The sequence below is a fragment of the Aquila chrysaetos genome, chromosome 8 (assembly GCF_900496995.4).
Source record: "Aquila chrysaetos chrysaetos chromosome 8, bAquChr1.4, whole genome shotgun sequence".
Classification (NCBI taxonomy): Eukaryota; Metazoa; Chordata; class Aves; order Accipitriformes; family Accipitridae; genus Aquila; species Aquila chrysaetos.
Window position 1 is genome coordinate 42,287,973 of NC_044011.1, and position 16,274 is coordinate 42,304,246.

Below are 16,274 nucleotides of genomic sequence, written 5' to 3' on the forward strand. Positions count from 1 at the left end.
CTTTGCAGATAATGATGGTGCTTGTGTGTTAGCAGAGCAGAGGAGATGGTGTCGCCTGAAGGACTGGGAATGTTCGCCAAGACATCTGTGCATATCGTACAAGAAGTATTGCTGTGTGTTTCTTTATCAGTACTTAGTTCAGTTTAGCTCCCATAAAACTGGGAAAAAGTAGGAAGAGAAGGAGTTCTTCAGTGGGTATCATCGGGATACAAAGTAAATCAAGCTAGTGTGGGCTACCTTTGCTTCACCAGTGGATTTGGTCTCTAGTTACCTTCCACAGCTGGGGTTAGGGCAGGACTGGAAAGAAGAGGTGCTCTGCAATTTTGTCATGAGAGTAGAGATCCTGCTGGGATGAGCATAGCAAGGCTGAGAAATGAGCCCCGAAATGCGATGCAAGTTCGTTGTTGAAATTGGGCTATGCTTTGAGTTTTGGGGTTGGTTCAAAGCAAGTCTTGGGGGCAGGAAAGCCAAAGCGAAAGAAGCCTGAACCTAAGACAGGTTTCTTCATTGGGCTGGGCTGTGTCGGAGGCTCCGTATGTTGGTGGCAATGAAGGGTGATCGGTGCCCATGAACTGGGGGAGCAATGAGGACCTTCAAGGCACAAACTAGCCCTCTGAGGAACATGTTCTTAGTCCCACCTGCAGCACAACATCACCACGCTTCTCTAACAGTGGTCCCAGCTAGCTATGTATTCAAAATATATGTATCCTTGCACTCTGCTTCCAGTGGTTGCTGTTAGGGGGGCAGGACACCTCCCATTTATAGCTGATGTGCTTTACTTCAGCTGCCAGCTGATTTACGTGTTTCACTCTGGTTTTCCCTATCTAAAAAAAAAAACAAACCCAAACCCCAAATCTGCAGCCGCACAATGACGTGTTTCAAAGTTTCAACAAGGCACCTAGCTGCTGTAGTTCCCCATTTCCCTGACACAAAAACCAGCAGAGCCCCACTAATCCCTGCTTTGCGAACCTACGCGGTGCGGGGCCTGATTTGGTGCTGAGCTGCGGCTCTGTCTACACCCGAGCAGTTCTGAATGGCATTGCTCCCTTTGGAGCGATTTTTGGGAAGGGAAGATAAGCGTTGGTGCCTTTCTAATATACACAATAAAAACCAATGCTGCTCTTCCCCAGGTACAACTGAATAGCTGCATTCTGGGAGGAGACCTGCTATTAGCAAGGATAAACCCACTGAGGTGCAGAAGTTGCGCCAGCTCATAATGAAACGCTGTGATTAATGCTGGACTCCAATTTCTTTTTGCCTTCCGTCAAAAAAATAAAAATAATACCCCACACTATCTCCCTCTGCCTAACACAGATTTGAGTGGGCAGGCCCAGGAGCTGAGTTCAAGAGTCAAGTGCTTTCTGTTTGAAAAATATTTGTCCCTTCCCACCCACGGCTGCCCACGTGCTTCCTGAAATATTCCAGCTATCGGCACCATACCAATGCTTTCTCAAACGAGCGAACTGAGGCTATCTGGGGACGTTCTCCCTTTGTTGGGATGTGAGGCAGTGCCCGGGATCCTGGCTGCTTGGGGCTGCACAGCTGGACGCCCCTCTCTAGGAGCACCCAGGGCGAGCGGGCAGACGCCCGTGCTGCAGTGGGTGCTGGGCACCGCCAGGACCCCAGCAGCGTAGGTGGCCGTGGCGTGCTACAGCGCGCCGGCAGGTAACGCAGCCGCTGCCGCAGAGATTTCGCTGCCCGCGTGTCTGGCAAGACCCGGGAGGTGGGCGAAGCGTCGGGAAAGGCCGCGCGTGGGAGGGAGGACGCGCTAACAATAGCGGCGGCAGGAGCGGTAGTGCCGACGCGGCGGCCGCTTCCGTGGCAGCGGAGATCCCGAAGGGGTGCTGGGAATGGGGGAGACGGGGAGGTGCGCGGACCCGAGACGGGTCCCCGCTGAGCCTAACCGCTGCCAACGCCTTTGCTCCCGCAGCTGCCATTCTGGATGACCCCATGGAGTGCAGCAGAGGGGAGAGGCTCTCCATCACCCTGGCCAAGAACCGCATCAACCGTGCGCCCGAGCGGGCGGGGAAAGCCAAAGTGGAGGTGGACATTTTTGAGCTGCTGCGAGACAGCGAGTACGAGACGGCAGAAACCAGTAAGTAACCCTCCATGTAGCTGGTCCTTCCCCGGTTCTTCTCTCTGCCGGCTCGCAGGAGGCGCCTGGCGTGTTGCACTTGTTGCAGAGGATAATTGTGTGATAGTCAAGGCGGGTACCCAGGGTAAAAAGCGCCTCTCTGCTCCTCTGTCAGCACTTGAAAGATCAACACGTGCTAGCATGAAAGCGGGTCTCTGCCTGAGCGCAGTCAGGTTTGGTGCAGGGGTTCGGTACGGTCTGGGTGCTGGTGCAGCATCCCCTCGGGAGGCGAGTGGGACCTTTAGCAGCACTCGCGCCACGTTCAGTGCCAGCCGTGCATTTGGAAGGGCAGGCCCTGCCTGGGTGCATCCACTGCAGGGGCACAATGGCACATAAGGGGACGTCTAGGCTCAGAGGGCGAGCGCTGAGACCGGTTTTTGTTTGAGCGTTTAGCGTGGTATCGCGAGGTGAGCCCTGGCATGGACTAAGAGGATCTGCGTCCCCGGTAAGCTTTGCCACCGTTCAGCTCAGCGGCTTGGGACAAATTATTTTCTTTAATCTGTGTGTCAATAAACAGAGGTAATGATACAGGAGGTGATACTCCTTTGTAAAGTACTTAATGGTGTGCAAATTAGAGACTCTGGGCAAGTTCAGTGCAATTAAGTTATTTTTAAAACCCCATGGAACACTGTGTGTCAGCAAACATGATAGCTCTTCCAGTGCTTTAGATTGGCAGTGGATTTGTTTACACAAAGCGAAGTTTTCAAGTGATGTTTAAAATCGTGTGGATTAAAAAGAGCTAATTTTGAAGGAGCAGTATACTTCCCGTGTTGCTTTAAAGTCCTTTAATGCAAACAGGTCTCTACTATAATTGTTACTCTAGATGCCCAACTTGTCAACTCCATACTGATGAATAAAAAAGAAATTGGTGGTCAGTGTCCCACAGACCTCTCAGGAGCCCGAGTGAAAGAGACCAAAAAGATCTATAATAGCTTCTTCCTGTAAGAGGGAAAATCCTTTGGAATAGGATAGCTTCCCTTTAGGATAATTTTTAAGACGACCTTTAGAGTTCAAGGGAGGACTATAATTTTTTATTACAAGTTGGCTTGAAAAAGCTGGAGAAATCATTTTAAATAATAGCGATATTAGACTCATTTCCCAATGGTTCTCTGTTCCAAGCCTGTGTAATCTGCAGGGTATCCCCAAAAGGTGTGGTAGTATGTTGTGGTCTAGAGCAGGCTGTTTTTTCCCACAGCTTTGGCGTTTGTTCTGCACAGACTGAGCGTCCCTGTGCCTGGGAGGCCCTGTGGAGCCACACACCCCGCGCTGCTCAGGAGCAGGTCTCCGGATAACTGGCAGAACGGGCTCAATAGGCCTGCGAGATCAGCAGATTGCTCCTTCATTTCCTGAATTAGCGTTTGCATTATTTATAGAAGCGTTCAGTTAATAAAGTGCATTTCAGCAAGTACCTGTATGTCTATTTATAGAGCCTGTCACCCGTGAGGCAGTCTAGATTAAGATCATCACATGCAGCGTCACAGGGACTATTTGAAATAGCAGTTCTCCACCTTTTCAGACGCCTCATCTCTTTTAACTTTTTCTTGGTCTTTCCCATCTGTTCAGGATTGTGCGCATCCTGCTTTACCCTCATTTGGCACAGCAATAGGGCAAATCCAGTCTCACTGGCCAGGCCGTGCAGAAGGGATGGGGACTGCCTGGGTTTCCAACTGCATTCCCAGTTTGCCCCGAAAGTATCCCAAATCTCCCAGTGAGCCTCCTAGGAAATGAAAAAAATTGCTTACTTGCCTGAGCCTTCTGTGTCTTTGAAAGAACCAGTAGCATTTTTAGTTCCATTCTTTTTCCATTCTTGTAAATCTTCTGCATGTAGCAGTGTTTCTGTTATTTAACTTTGCTTGGGAAACAGGCTCGATTGTCAAGTGACCCCAGAGCTGCAGCAAAGATGGTGAGCGGGATTTCTTTCTTGCTTGCACCCCTGTAACGCTGCTCAGAAATTATTCTGTTGGAATGTTTTTCAAGCAGAAGAATACTAATTTGCTGAGAATGAAGTATTATGCAAGAAATTGTTGATTTCAGCAAATGTGGTGTTTGGGGAGAATATGGAAATGGGATAAGTGAGGAAGAGGCAATCTTCCATTTCAAATGTTCACCTCGGGGTGATTTTCTTTGTTTTCTTTACTTTGACTTATAGAATGTAAAAAGAAATCGGAGCAAACTGATTTGATTTTGGTGAAGTGAGTATTCACATAATTTTGCAATATGTTATTTGCCTTTTCTAAAGAATGAAAAATGTCTTGAAGCATTTCTTACAAAAGGAAAAATCTGGATTCTGCATGGCTCTGCTATTAATGTCACTGAAGTTATTCTCGATTTATCCTGGTGGCAGAGGAGAATCAGATCCTTTAACTTAAATTTCAAGGCTTTCATGGCTTTCAAATGTCTGACTTCTCAGCTTTAATACGGCACTGATATTTGTTATCACACGTAATATTAATAAAAGCAGTTTAGATGTTTTAACCTATGACTGCAAAGCTGTTATACATCTGTTTAATACTGTTCTCAAATTTCACGCCCTTTGAATCACCCTTAAATATCACAGCTAGCATGCTTAGCCGACTGATCTAGGAATGCTGTGATTACACCCCATCAGTGATATTCTGTGTACAGTTAGTGCTTCAAGAAAAGAAAGACTTTTTGAGAGTTAGTTTTTTATTTTAGAGTTGAGCTATCTTTCTTTGTTTTTTCCTCCTGACTGACTCAGGCATCTTACTGTTAGGGGGCCACAAAATCACAATTGCTATAGCAGGTAAAATATGAGTCAGTCTTAATCACATTCATGCATGGTTTGCAGTTTCAGCTTTATACATGAATGAAGACAAAGACTGGCTGTTCCTGTATGCAACATCTGTAAAGTCCTGTGTTTTGAAATGAGTTTGCAGTGAAAGGTTATGGATAGAGCTTTTTTTGCCGTTATGAGTAAAGCCTGTTGTCTCTTTGTGATTGATGTTTCAACTCCTTTTATGGAGACCCAAAATGACTTGTTTAATCATGTCTTTTTCTAAAACACCTTATTCCTTTTGATGTCCAGGGAGGGACAGATTTTCTACTTGTCACCCTGTCCCCTGTCATCTCGTCAGTCTTTTAAGCTTCTTTTTGTTGTTAATCCAAACATCTCAGGGCAGTCAGCAGTCAGAGTGAGTGAGCTACTGAAGGATTTTTAATTTTTATTTATTCACACCGATATTTCAAAGTGCTTGATACATCCATTCAGTGACGTTGACTCAAATGTGCTATTAACTGTCCCACCATTTTTGTGATCCTGTTGGATTTCATGTTTAAGCCTGCTCTGGTTGTGTGTTCCTGTTAAGAAGCATAAAGGATGCTGCAGGGAGCAGTCTTGTAGCCATGGTGCAGGATGCACTCTATAACGCCATCTGTTTAAGTACTTGGTGTTTTCTGTATGAGAATTCCATTCTGACCAGTCCCTGTCATTCAAGATCCTCTGACATGTTTTGCAATCATGGAACTGTTGAGGTAATTGCATACCTTCCCTGCTCATTTATTTTCAATTAGAGGCAGGAATCTTTGCATGCTGTTGGAAACCCTTGTATCAGGTATCTATATGCACTGAAAGAGATGCTGTGTTCTGCACGGAGAGTGGATGCTCTCACCGGAGTGCTTTCAGCCGTGCTCTGAACAGGGAGAGTTGATGGAAATGCTTGCCAAGTGCCCTGAGATCCCAGGAGGTGAGAGGCACTATCTGACCATGACTAAGTGGCTGTACATACATATATAATGCAAGACCTACTCATTTGTTGTGCTTTTTTATGTTCCAAAATAAGCACATATTTCCATCTTCCTTTAAAACATATCTTGCTGTTTCCTGAGGGTCTGGACCTGTACTTAATTCCCAAATATACTAGTGAACACAGCCCTTTCTTGCTTAAGTGGCAGGACAGACCTGCTGGTACGAAAGGAGGGTCACTGTTCTGCACTGCACACTGAACACACGCCTGAGGTTGTGTGAGGGCCACCTCCTAGCTCTGGACTGTAACCTGTGCTGGGAGGGAGACAGGAGACTCTGACCCCAATCCCAGCTTCTGGGCAAAGCCCATAACTGTGCAGATGGAGGTACCACAATGGGACACCTGAGCTGCACAAGCAGCGGAGGCAGGAAGGTCCACGTAGAAGTAGAAAGGCAGCAGTCATCAGTTCGCACCTCCAAGAAGCTGCCCCCGAGTGATGGCAGGAAGGATCCTGTCCTGCCTAAACCAGTGCAGGTCCCAGCAGAGCAGGGTGTACCCTAGGATGTTTCCTTTTCAAGGACGTATGTGTTTTAAGGGTGGTGTTAAGAAATCCGTTTGCTAAGCCTGTTTCTTATTTTTCTGTCCTACTGTCCTCAAGGATGTTAACTTAGAACAGCTGAGTGCAGGCAGTCCATAAAAATGGCTGGAATAGGAGGTTTGGGACATCTCAGGCCATCAAGTCAAGGATGAGCAGTAGTACCCAGGTCCCACCTCATGATAAAGAGGTTTATAACGTGTTGTCACTTCAATGTCCCGTATTTCTTGAGGTACTGAATTCTAAAAAACATAAAAATTGGCCATGATCTTGGGCAGAGGTAACTGGGTTTGCACCAATCAAAAATGTGTCCTGCACAGTATATAGCTTACGTGGCGCCCGTGTGTCGAAGTATGAAGAGACTTGAGTGGCAGGGGCTACGCCAGTGCCTGTGGTTATAGTCTGTGCAGTTATTGGGGATGAATTTTTGGTACAGGGCTGACATTTCTACGTCCCTGCTAGTGCTTGTCTGAATCCACAGTGCCCACGATGGTAGCAGGGTTGAGCCTTTTTTCTCTCTGTAGAGACTAACAGCATCAGGTAACGTTCTGCAATAGGAAATGTGTTTGGATTACAAGAGAAGCAGCTTTCCAAATGTGGTCAAAACCTTTGCCTCAGGCACCTCGGCTTTGTTTCCATTCATTTTCCTTTAATTTTGCTGGATGTTTCACCCTTGGAGTGATAAGCCAGGTCTTTTTCATCTGACAGTTGTTGCAACTCTGTTGCTATGACTACTTAACCCACTTTTTGTTCTCGATACCAGAGATATGAAGGAAAGTGTTCACCAAACTTTTCCCCATGTGCACAACAAAATTCCCCCTCAGGACTTTTGCCCTAATGACCTGTGGATAAAGAGGACTTGGAGCAGCTCTTTCTTCCTAGGTGCTGAATTACAGAGCACCCAAAGGGTCTGCTGCAGCCGAGACGGACTGACGAGTGCCGCTGAGATAGCATGCGGGGTTTTCAAATTGCTGGTGCTCTTATTTAAAAGGATCTTCTGAAGACATGTAAGTGCCTCTAAATTTTTAAGCACAGAGGAAAAGCAAGTACTGGATTCCTTTGAAGATGCCGCAGAAAAATATCACTCGTTCTGTAGCAGATCAAGGTGGTGGAGGGTGAGAGAGCATGGAAGGAAGGAAAGCCCAAGAGAAGATGTTTGTATATCATCAGCACTTTCTGTAAGAAGTCAGAGCAATCAGTATGTGTAGGGACCTAGTAGAATATGGAGTTTTTCCTTCAAGTAGCACTTGGAGAGAAGTAAAACCAATTCCCCAAAGTGACTACCTAAGTCCTCAGCTTTTGGCCTCCTATTCCACTCATGAGGCTATGGAGACTTATGAAGTCTAAGGCTGGAGATGACCACCTTGACGAGCTGATCTTATCTTCTGCAGAAAATGGACTGGAGATGTTCATTTGCTGAACACTACACTCGGCCCCATAGCTCACTGTTCTAAAAAAAACCCCAAGCGCACTATAGGCTCTTGTTTTACATCCAGCCTTGATTTAAAGACTTGAAGTTGATAGAAAAACTGCTCTGATCTGTAGTACGACAGTTTTGATGATGAATTCCCTTCACTACAAAAAATATGTTCTGGTTTGAATTTTTCTAGCTCCTTTTTCCAGCCGCTGAATCTAGATAACTTTTTACAACCATCACAAAAGCCTGTCTGACATGTAGGCCAGGGACCTGCAGTGAGGATGGTGCTCTGAAACAGACCAGCCATTTGATACTGAAGAGGCACTATCTTTAAAATCTCTGCTTTGTGATACCGTGGTTTAGTTTTTACATATGAAAATGTTGTGAGCTTGCTCTTGCCAGAACTGATAAGTCCTTGCGGTGTCTCCTTTCTCCCCTGTGGTATCCTCTTTCTTCAGAAAGCAGTCACTTGACGCCAGTTGAGCAAACGTGGCTTTGTCTGTCCGGGGAGAAAGGAGCCGAGTGCATGGTGATGCTGAGGCAGGTTTGGTATTTCAGAATAAGCCGTGGCCAGCACATGTTCAGACAAGCCTTTTGGAGTCCAGGGATTCAGGCACGAGGGGCTCTTGCCTTCTGTTCGCGAGGCTTTGCCTGCGCAAGCTGCTCTGGAGGAGCGTTTCTGAGCGACATGGTTGATTGGGATGGCAGCGGGGAGGTGGCACCAGCTGGGGTAGTCCTCGGAGTGCCATTTGGCTAAATTTGTGCTGTGAATTAAAAGGACAAAAGGTTGCAGTTTAACCCGGGAAGCTTGAGGGAAGAGATTTAACTTCTTCATTTTGTCAGGGTCTTTTTATTGTTCTGCTAACCTAGGTGGCGTGGAGCCAGAAGATTAACTACCGCCAGAAAAAAAACAAAAAACAAAAAACCCAAATGAAAAACAGTGATACGATCCTTATTATTACCACTGAGGTCTGCAGAGGGTGATGGAAGAAATTCATAAAAGTTTGCTACTAGATGATGCTTTGAAGCTAGGTCACTGCTGTATTTAGTATCTTCCATAAACTTTAGTTAATGTTTTATCTTGGAGAATAGCAGATGGGGCTGAAAAGGGATGTCGTAAGAGAGAGACCCCAGTTCTGAGTCGGGGATGGGGATACCGGGAATCTGGGGAGAGTTCAGGTGGGGTTTAGAAAGGCTGGGCAAAGACAGAGAGGAGGGTGTCACAAGCAGGGTGACAGTGCTTCAGGGGGAATGGAGGGATTTGGGGGGACACAAATGGCAGGGAGTATGTTGTGTGAAGAAGATGATACTGTGTCCTTAGTAAGGTGCGACAGGTACTGTAAGCGTGATTTCCTGCTGGAAACTGAGGATGAAGTCTAATGCATGTTTCCTCTCTCTGGTGCCCACAGTGTGCCAGATTCTCCCAAAAGGAGTGGTAGGCGTCCTGGGACCTTCTTCAAGCCCAGCCTCAAGCTCTATTATCAGCAATATCTGTGGGGAGAAAGAGGTAAGTGGAAGAGTTCTGTGTCGGAGTAAGTCTGTGCTCTTGCGCTGACTGCCTTGGCTCCAATGCCCTCACGCCCAGTGGGTGCCCAGGGCTGGGAGGGTAAAGCAGGAGCCCGGGCTCCTTCCTCCCGGTGGTTCACGGCAGGCCTGGGGCAAGAGCGGAGTCACCCGCTGTGGGTAAGGGGCACGGCAGAAATCCTGACCCGTTCCCCAGCCCCACCTTCTGCACGTTGTCCTTCAAACTGAAGATGCTCTCAGTGGGCTCTGATCACAGCAGTGCTTCCCACTGGCTGCTGCCTGGTGCCCGGACTCCCCGGGAACACGGTGTTTTGCTGGTGATTTAGTAAGTACGGATTAGGTTTTTAATTTACCACTATACTGAGCAGCAATGCCGTCTGTACAGCTCCCATGCAGAAGGGCTTTCTGCAGCCATGAAGGGTTTCATTTGAGACTCTCGTGTCTATGCCAAGTCCCAGCCACAGCCACACAGCTTGCTGTGGCTTCCAGCTCTGCCTTACGCTGCCTTCTCCCTTGCCTGGGTCTGCCTCTTGCACTTCGTGTTCAAGTCTGGTGCTCTGTTTCTCGGTCATCATTTCTGTGTACGCACGCCTCTCCTTTCCACCCATGCTCCCCAGACCTTCTCCAGCTGATATCCACGTGCCTCATCATCCCCCGTGTATGCTGTCCTCGTGTCCCAGCTGCAAGGCAGAGCAGGGATGTTACTTCCATTAGACGGGGCAGTGAGGTACCTGCTTACGGTACTCCAGGACATCCTTGGCAAAGATGACTTACTGTACTCATCTGCTATATCGTCCTTCCCATGATCTGCTGTGGCTTCTAATGATCAGAGCTGACAGCTTGGTTTATCACCCCTTCTCCTAATGCACATATTCTTGCAGCTTCTTCCTTTTCCGTTTTCTCTCTCTTTTCTGCCTCCCCTGTCCTTGTTTTTGTCTGTGCGACCTTTTAGTTCATCTTCCCTCACACGCAACGCCGATGAGAACCACGTCCTTACTGACTGAGGGGCGCAAAACCCAAAGCTTGCCCTGGCGGACACACATCCCAGCCAAAGTTCCTGGGCGTGACGTGACTTTGTGCACATGCTAGGAAAGCTGCACCCCTTTCTGTTTGCTGCTGTTCCATCAATGCAAACCCTTTTTATCTGTGTCCAGGCTATGTGCCTGATTTAATATTTTATAAGCCATGAACAATTTTACACTGATCTGGCTCTGCTCACGGGAAAAGAAATTGAGTTCTCTTCTCATAGTTCATCCCTTTAAAGCCAGATAACATCTCTCAGCCATTTAGCAGTCTCTCTCTGGAGCCCAGCCTCCAAGGAGGGGAGTGTCTGGAACGGAGCACTGTAAATAACTTGCATTCACAAATGACTGCTGCTCTTTGTTCCCTGAGAATCAGAAGTGTTGAAGAGATGGAAGAGATCTTTTAGACCTAGTGCTTTGGGCTGCAGCAGGATGGGTCTCTTGAGAGTATTTTGTAGTGCTTTCTCCAGTTAAATGTCCCAGACATGTGCTCCATCCCAGGCAAAGGCAACTCTGCAGTAACAGATTGCAAGTATTCTTCCCCTGAAATTCATATTCTGTCTGAGTCTCTGATCTAAGTCTCTTCATTTTTTTTCGGAAATGAAAGGTGAGTGCTAGTGCACTTCTAAGGTATCTGATTCTCAAGCTTGATCTCGGCTGCCGTCCTAGTGGTGTAAACCTGCAGTAACTCCCTCTGATTTATATCACACTAGCATCAGTTGGTGCTGCTGTGTTGAAGGTAATACAGCAGCCCAGTCAGAGCTGTTGTACTTGCAGCCATCCATCAGGTAAAGGAAAGGGCGTCTCTCTCCATTTTACCACCGAGGCACCAGGCGGTGAAGTGACTGGCTTGATGTTCACCAGGAGCCTGTGATAAAACAGGGGGATGAATCTGTGTCTCCTGTGTTACCCCTCCCAGTGCCTTTGGCCCCAAGATTTCCCTCCCTCCTCTCCAGAAAGGGGTATTGCACTGGGGCATAGCTCTTGGAAAGGAGAGGATGGCTCCAGGACTGAAGGTGAGGTGTGAACCAGGGCTGTGATCAGCTCTGGGCGCTTGCAGGAGCTGCCGTGGTGGTGGCTGCCTTCACCTCTGTCTGCATCTCTCTCTTCTCTAGTAGCGGTTGTTGCTGCAACTCTCAGACTCCATCAAGCTCCCAAGAGTGATGAGCATGCTTGTACTGGAGCTGCCCTGTCTGCTCCGGTTAAAGGAATTTGCCTCTTGCTTACAGTCAGCTTCTCTCCCTGTTAACAGGGCCCAGGATGAGGGCTGCAGAGTAAAATCAAGGCAGATAGCAGCTTATCACAGTTTAACTTTCCTATTGCTAACCAAACACCTTATGCTGTCAATAAAGCAGCCATCACAAGCTACTAATGGCTTTTCCCAAGAAGAGGGAGATGGGAGGCGTGGGATGGTAGCTTCCGGAAGGACTAATAATGGAGGAAAAGAGGACTTGACACTCCTTTAATGAAGCCAAAGCAGATGTTTCCCTTTCTCTGTCTTCCATCTCTTCCAAATAATTCACTCGGCAAAAGGAAAGCAATATTCCTACTCCTTATTTGGGCGAACCCCAGGTGTCTGAGCTTGATCTGTCTGCCCGCCCATTCCCTCTACACGGAACTGCGAGGTGTGCAGCAGAGCTGCCTCAGAGCGAGCCCTCGGGCTGTCCCCCCGTGCGGCTTCCCTGCTCCCCCTTCCCCGAATTCCCTGGGAAACGGCGTCCCACTCCCACCTCCTGCTCCGCCGTATTAATGACAAGCGCAGCATTATTAGGACCGTGGTTACAGTCCCGTTGGATCTTGCCCGCCGTACGGCCACCTGTTACCTCTCTGCTGATCAAAAAAGCCCAAAGCTTCTGGCTGCTGCATCTGTTCCTCTCTCTCCCGAGCCTTGCCAGCACAGGGTCATCTTGTTCATCCCTTCATCTCTCCTAATTACCTGACGACACATCAGTACTGCAGGCAGAGGTGCATTTGCAGCACTTCATCTGTCTAGCACACAGCAAAGTCAGGGGGTCTCCAGCATGGGCTGTGTAACTCCCTGCCTGTCTGCAAAGCATCCTCCGTATTTACCCAGGCAGCAAGCCCAAAATGAAGTGTGGGCCCAGCTACAATTAGTGCCCAAGCTAATTAAGTTGAACTCATCCGGAATGGTTTCCTGTGCTGTAATGACAGCCCCTGTTGCCTTTCTCTGAGTGGCTCAGCAAGACTTTTCCTGATCCACTCCTTCCCGTGGCTTCTTGTTGCTGTGATAATTATTTTCCTCTGCTATTGCACAAATCCCACCCTCCTCTCTTCACTCCAGTGATGCTTCTGCAGTTTTATTGGGATATTTCACTTTCTGCCTGCTGTGCATTTCGCACCAAAGGTCCTTTATGGTAGATTTACTTGTTTTTATTTCTTTTTCCCCTTTAATTATGTTTTCTTGCCCCTCCTCCCCACTTAGGTTCCTCACTTCAAAGTGGCACCAGAGGAGTTCCTGAAGCTGCAGCTCCAACGGTTCACCACCCTCAACCTCCATCCCAGCAACACCGATATCAGCGTGGCCGTGGCAGGAATCCTGAACTTCTTTAACTGCACCACTGCCTGCCTCATCTGTGCCAAAGCTGAATGTAAGTCATTGCCAGGCTGGGTTCAGCTGCCCCTCTGCTCCCAGTGCCTTCTGTTCTGTCTCCTTCTGCGTGTTTGGTGCCTCTTGGAGAAGGTCCCACAGGCAGCGTGTGAGAGCTGGCTCGCTGTTGCATCCCAGGGTGTTCATCTCTCCTGCTTGTGGTGACGGGGTCTCTTCTGCGGGCAGCAGGCAGGCACTCGGTCGGAGCAGCCCGAAACAGCGGAGACCTGCGGCGCGGATTTTCCACCCTGTTGCCCCGTGGAGGTGTTTGTGGTGTTTGTGAGAGGAGGAAAGGGGATGGAGAGAGATTCGCCTGCCTTCTGTTTGACAATCTGAAGAGCGTTTTGCTTGCACAGATGGGTTTTTGAAATGAAAAAAAAAAGGCTTAGGCTTGTTTCTGGAGATTATTTTAGGCAAGTAAAGCTTTTTGAAATATGTCTTTCCCAAACCCACGTGCAGTTTGTGGCCTAAAAGCAGGACTTGATTAATAGTCAGTACACTGCACACCCTCTCGGGCTCTGCAGCCATACATCTGCTGGTAATTGTGCATCTGGATGCTGGAGCATTCACCTCAGCAAGACCATATTCATCTCTGCATAACTCTCCTAACATGGCAGGAGCAGGCTCTGCATCGCAGTGGTTAGAGAGAGGAAAGCGTGTTCTGTGCTTTTTAAGGTCAGTGTGTAGGTAGGTAGCTGGTGTATAGTAGCCACACCAATTTTGCTTTTATTGTCCTGTAGCCAGGTCCATTAGCACTAAAGTTTACCATACAAACAAGCCTAGAAAAGGGGTTTTGAAAAGGCACATGGATCCAGGGAGAGCTCTGGGGATACTGGCAAGAGCTTAGCAGACTCTGACTGTGGGGCCAGGTACAAAGGAAAGGCAGCATCCTTTCCAGCTAGCCCTGGGCAAACTTCACACCACCAGCTGTGCACGTAACCGCGGTGTTGTGGCAAACTCCTGCACGGGGACAGAAAGAACAAGAGCGTCTTTGTCTTTTGCTTTATGTACCCTGAGGAGACCAGATCCTCAGCTGATGTCAGTCAGTAAATTGCCTTCAGTAAGCATGCTCAGATTTACCCCAGCAGAGGACCTGACCCAAAATTATGCAATTAAAATCATGCAAATGGTCTCCTACATTACTTCTAGTGCTGGAATTTTTCATTGTCTAACCTTAACCTTAAGCAAAAAGGAAAAAAAAAAAAAGGAAAAAACGATAATTAGGTTTTCTCACCTGTCGCGCAGCATGCTCACAGCTCTGTCCTCGCACTGGTGCCAGGCACGGAGCACACATATACACATCAGCACGCTGCCGTACGCCCCTGCCCTTCTCCCCAGTTACATGCCAAAACATGCAGGTGCCTCCCATTGAATGCAGCCTGGTGTGAATATGAGTCTTCATTTAACTGGAATAAAGCCTTGGGAACCAAATAGCTCGCACTAAAATAACACCCTTTTAACTGAATCAATCCAGTTTATTTTACTCTGGTATTCCTCGATAACTCAATATTTAGCACGTGCTGCGCAACCCAAGTCCTTCCCAGACCCAGGGAAGCAGTGGGACGGGTGCCTTTCATGAATCCTGCTCTTTGTGCTCAGTAAGGACCTTATCTGAGCTAGGCTTGAAGCACAACATGCTCTGACTATAACGGAATGCAGAAAAGGTGTAATCCAGCTTCATGTAGGAGCACAAGCCCTTATTTTCCCTTAGGACAAGCAGTGCTCCTAAACAGTCCTTAGACAACTAACTTGAGGCACTTTGGGCTTTCAGAAGGTTCCCTGGAGGCAAATAAGGGGAGTATATGAGCTGTCTGCTCATCAGTGGGGAAATGCTGTTTTCAGGGATGTTATTATTTAGATCCCAGGAGGGAAAGTCATAGCTGTTTTTGTTTAAGTACAAGGCTGTGTGATGGGACTCCTGGGTCCTATCCTGTCATGCTCATACTATCACTGTAAGGAGTCACATCCTTCCTCTGGGGACTGATTGCAATTTCTTCTGGCAGAAGCAGAAAATGACCCTTAAAGTCAATGAACTTAGGCCAGCCTAACTGTAATGCAATGGTGAATAGAATAAGATTATGTGATGTAGTTTCTCTGCGGTGTGGAATAATTAGCTAGTTTGTGAATTGCTCTGAAGTCCTAACGCGGAAGGCTTTGTGTGATTCCACAAAAACCTTAACTCGAAAAGGCAACCACAGACAAATATAGGGGTGCATAGGCTTCACAGGAGCTACTCTGTAAGCTCTGATTGTCAGAAGGGAGGAAATAACACCCAGTGTTTAGGAAGGGAGACCAAGGCACTGAGGTCAAGAAGCTTATGCATGCCCTAGGGCCACAGGGAGAAGCTTGAAGCAATGCTGTTGTGTGTAAGAGTGAGGCTGGATGATAGGAATCCCCATTTCTCTTCCTAACCATCAGGGTCAAGGATTGCACCAGCACAAACCCGGTGCAACCATAAACAGAACTGCTGGTCCCCTGGGCCTTGGTCAGCAGAGCTCAGAGAGAAGGAGGCTGTCTCCTCTCCAGTAGCCTCACGGGCAAAAGCAGTAAACAGGGATGTGGAACTCCACGAAAGCCTCCAGGTCCTGCCTTTCCTGCTTCCCAGCAGTGTTCCCTGGCAGCAGGCTGTAAGGTGTGCCAGGTACTCTGGAGGGGAGGCCATATCTGCAGAGAGCTTGGGGCTGGGCTACTCCTGCCAGCTCCGAAAGTTTGCATAAGAAAAGGAAAAATAACATAAGCAAGGTCAGGACTTCCCACTGGTCAGCTCGAACCACTGACCTGCCTCAGTGGATACCTATGGTCCCTATAGGACTGCTCAAGAAACGCGTGCCTGATGCAGCCTCTCTGCGCACGGCGGTCCTCACTTTAGTACTTCAAAGTTGCCAGGAGGGGTCTACAAGCCCTTGCTCATGTTCAGCCTGCAGAGCACCCTTCTGAAGTGCCAGTCTGTCAGCAGCAGCATTTCACATCCTCTCGTCATCAAACAAAGGGGAATCTCTTCAGATAATAGAGACTTGCCTCCACACGGCAAGAGGAGCTGCAAGCAGGAGGCCCGATGAGGCTACACGTAGGATCTAACGTGCTGGAAACGATAATTTCCTTGAGCCAGAGGAGGAGATCAAATGCTTCCTTTTTTCCCTGGTCCCACTTCCTCCTCTCTGTGCCTGATGTGCTTTAGAAACTTAGCTGGGCTCTGCCTTTCTCACTGCAGAGGCCAGGGTGGCTTTCTTACCTGGGCTTGTGCCCCGGTGAGCTGTGGGCTGGAGGAGA

At 48.1% G+C, this 16,274-nt stretch overlaps 1 protein-coding gene across 4 annotated transcripts in view; it reads left to right on the forward strand.

The window, feature by feature from the left end:
* Positions 1 to 16,274, forward strand: part of GRIK4 (glutamate ionotropic receptor kainate type subunit 4) — a 139,663-nt gene that overhangs the window by 56,986 nt on the left and 66,403 nt on the right. For all 4 annotated transcript variants that reach the window (XR_005932999.1, XM_041125362.1, XM_041125363.1 and 1 more), the window contains exons 2-4: positions 1,931 to 2,095; positions 9,260 to 9,357; positions 12,840 to 13,005. Coding sequence is in view for 3 of the 4 variants with exons in the window: in XM_041125362.1 (XP_040981296.1) it covers positions 1,931 to 2,095; positions 9,260 to 9,357; positions 12,840 to 13,005 (429 nt within the window). In the remaining variant the exon portion in view is untranslated. The remainder of the gene's footprint in view (positions 1 to 1,930; positions 2,096 to 9,259; positions 9,358 to 12,839; positions 13,006 to 16,274) is intronic.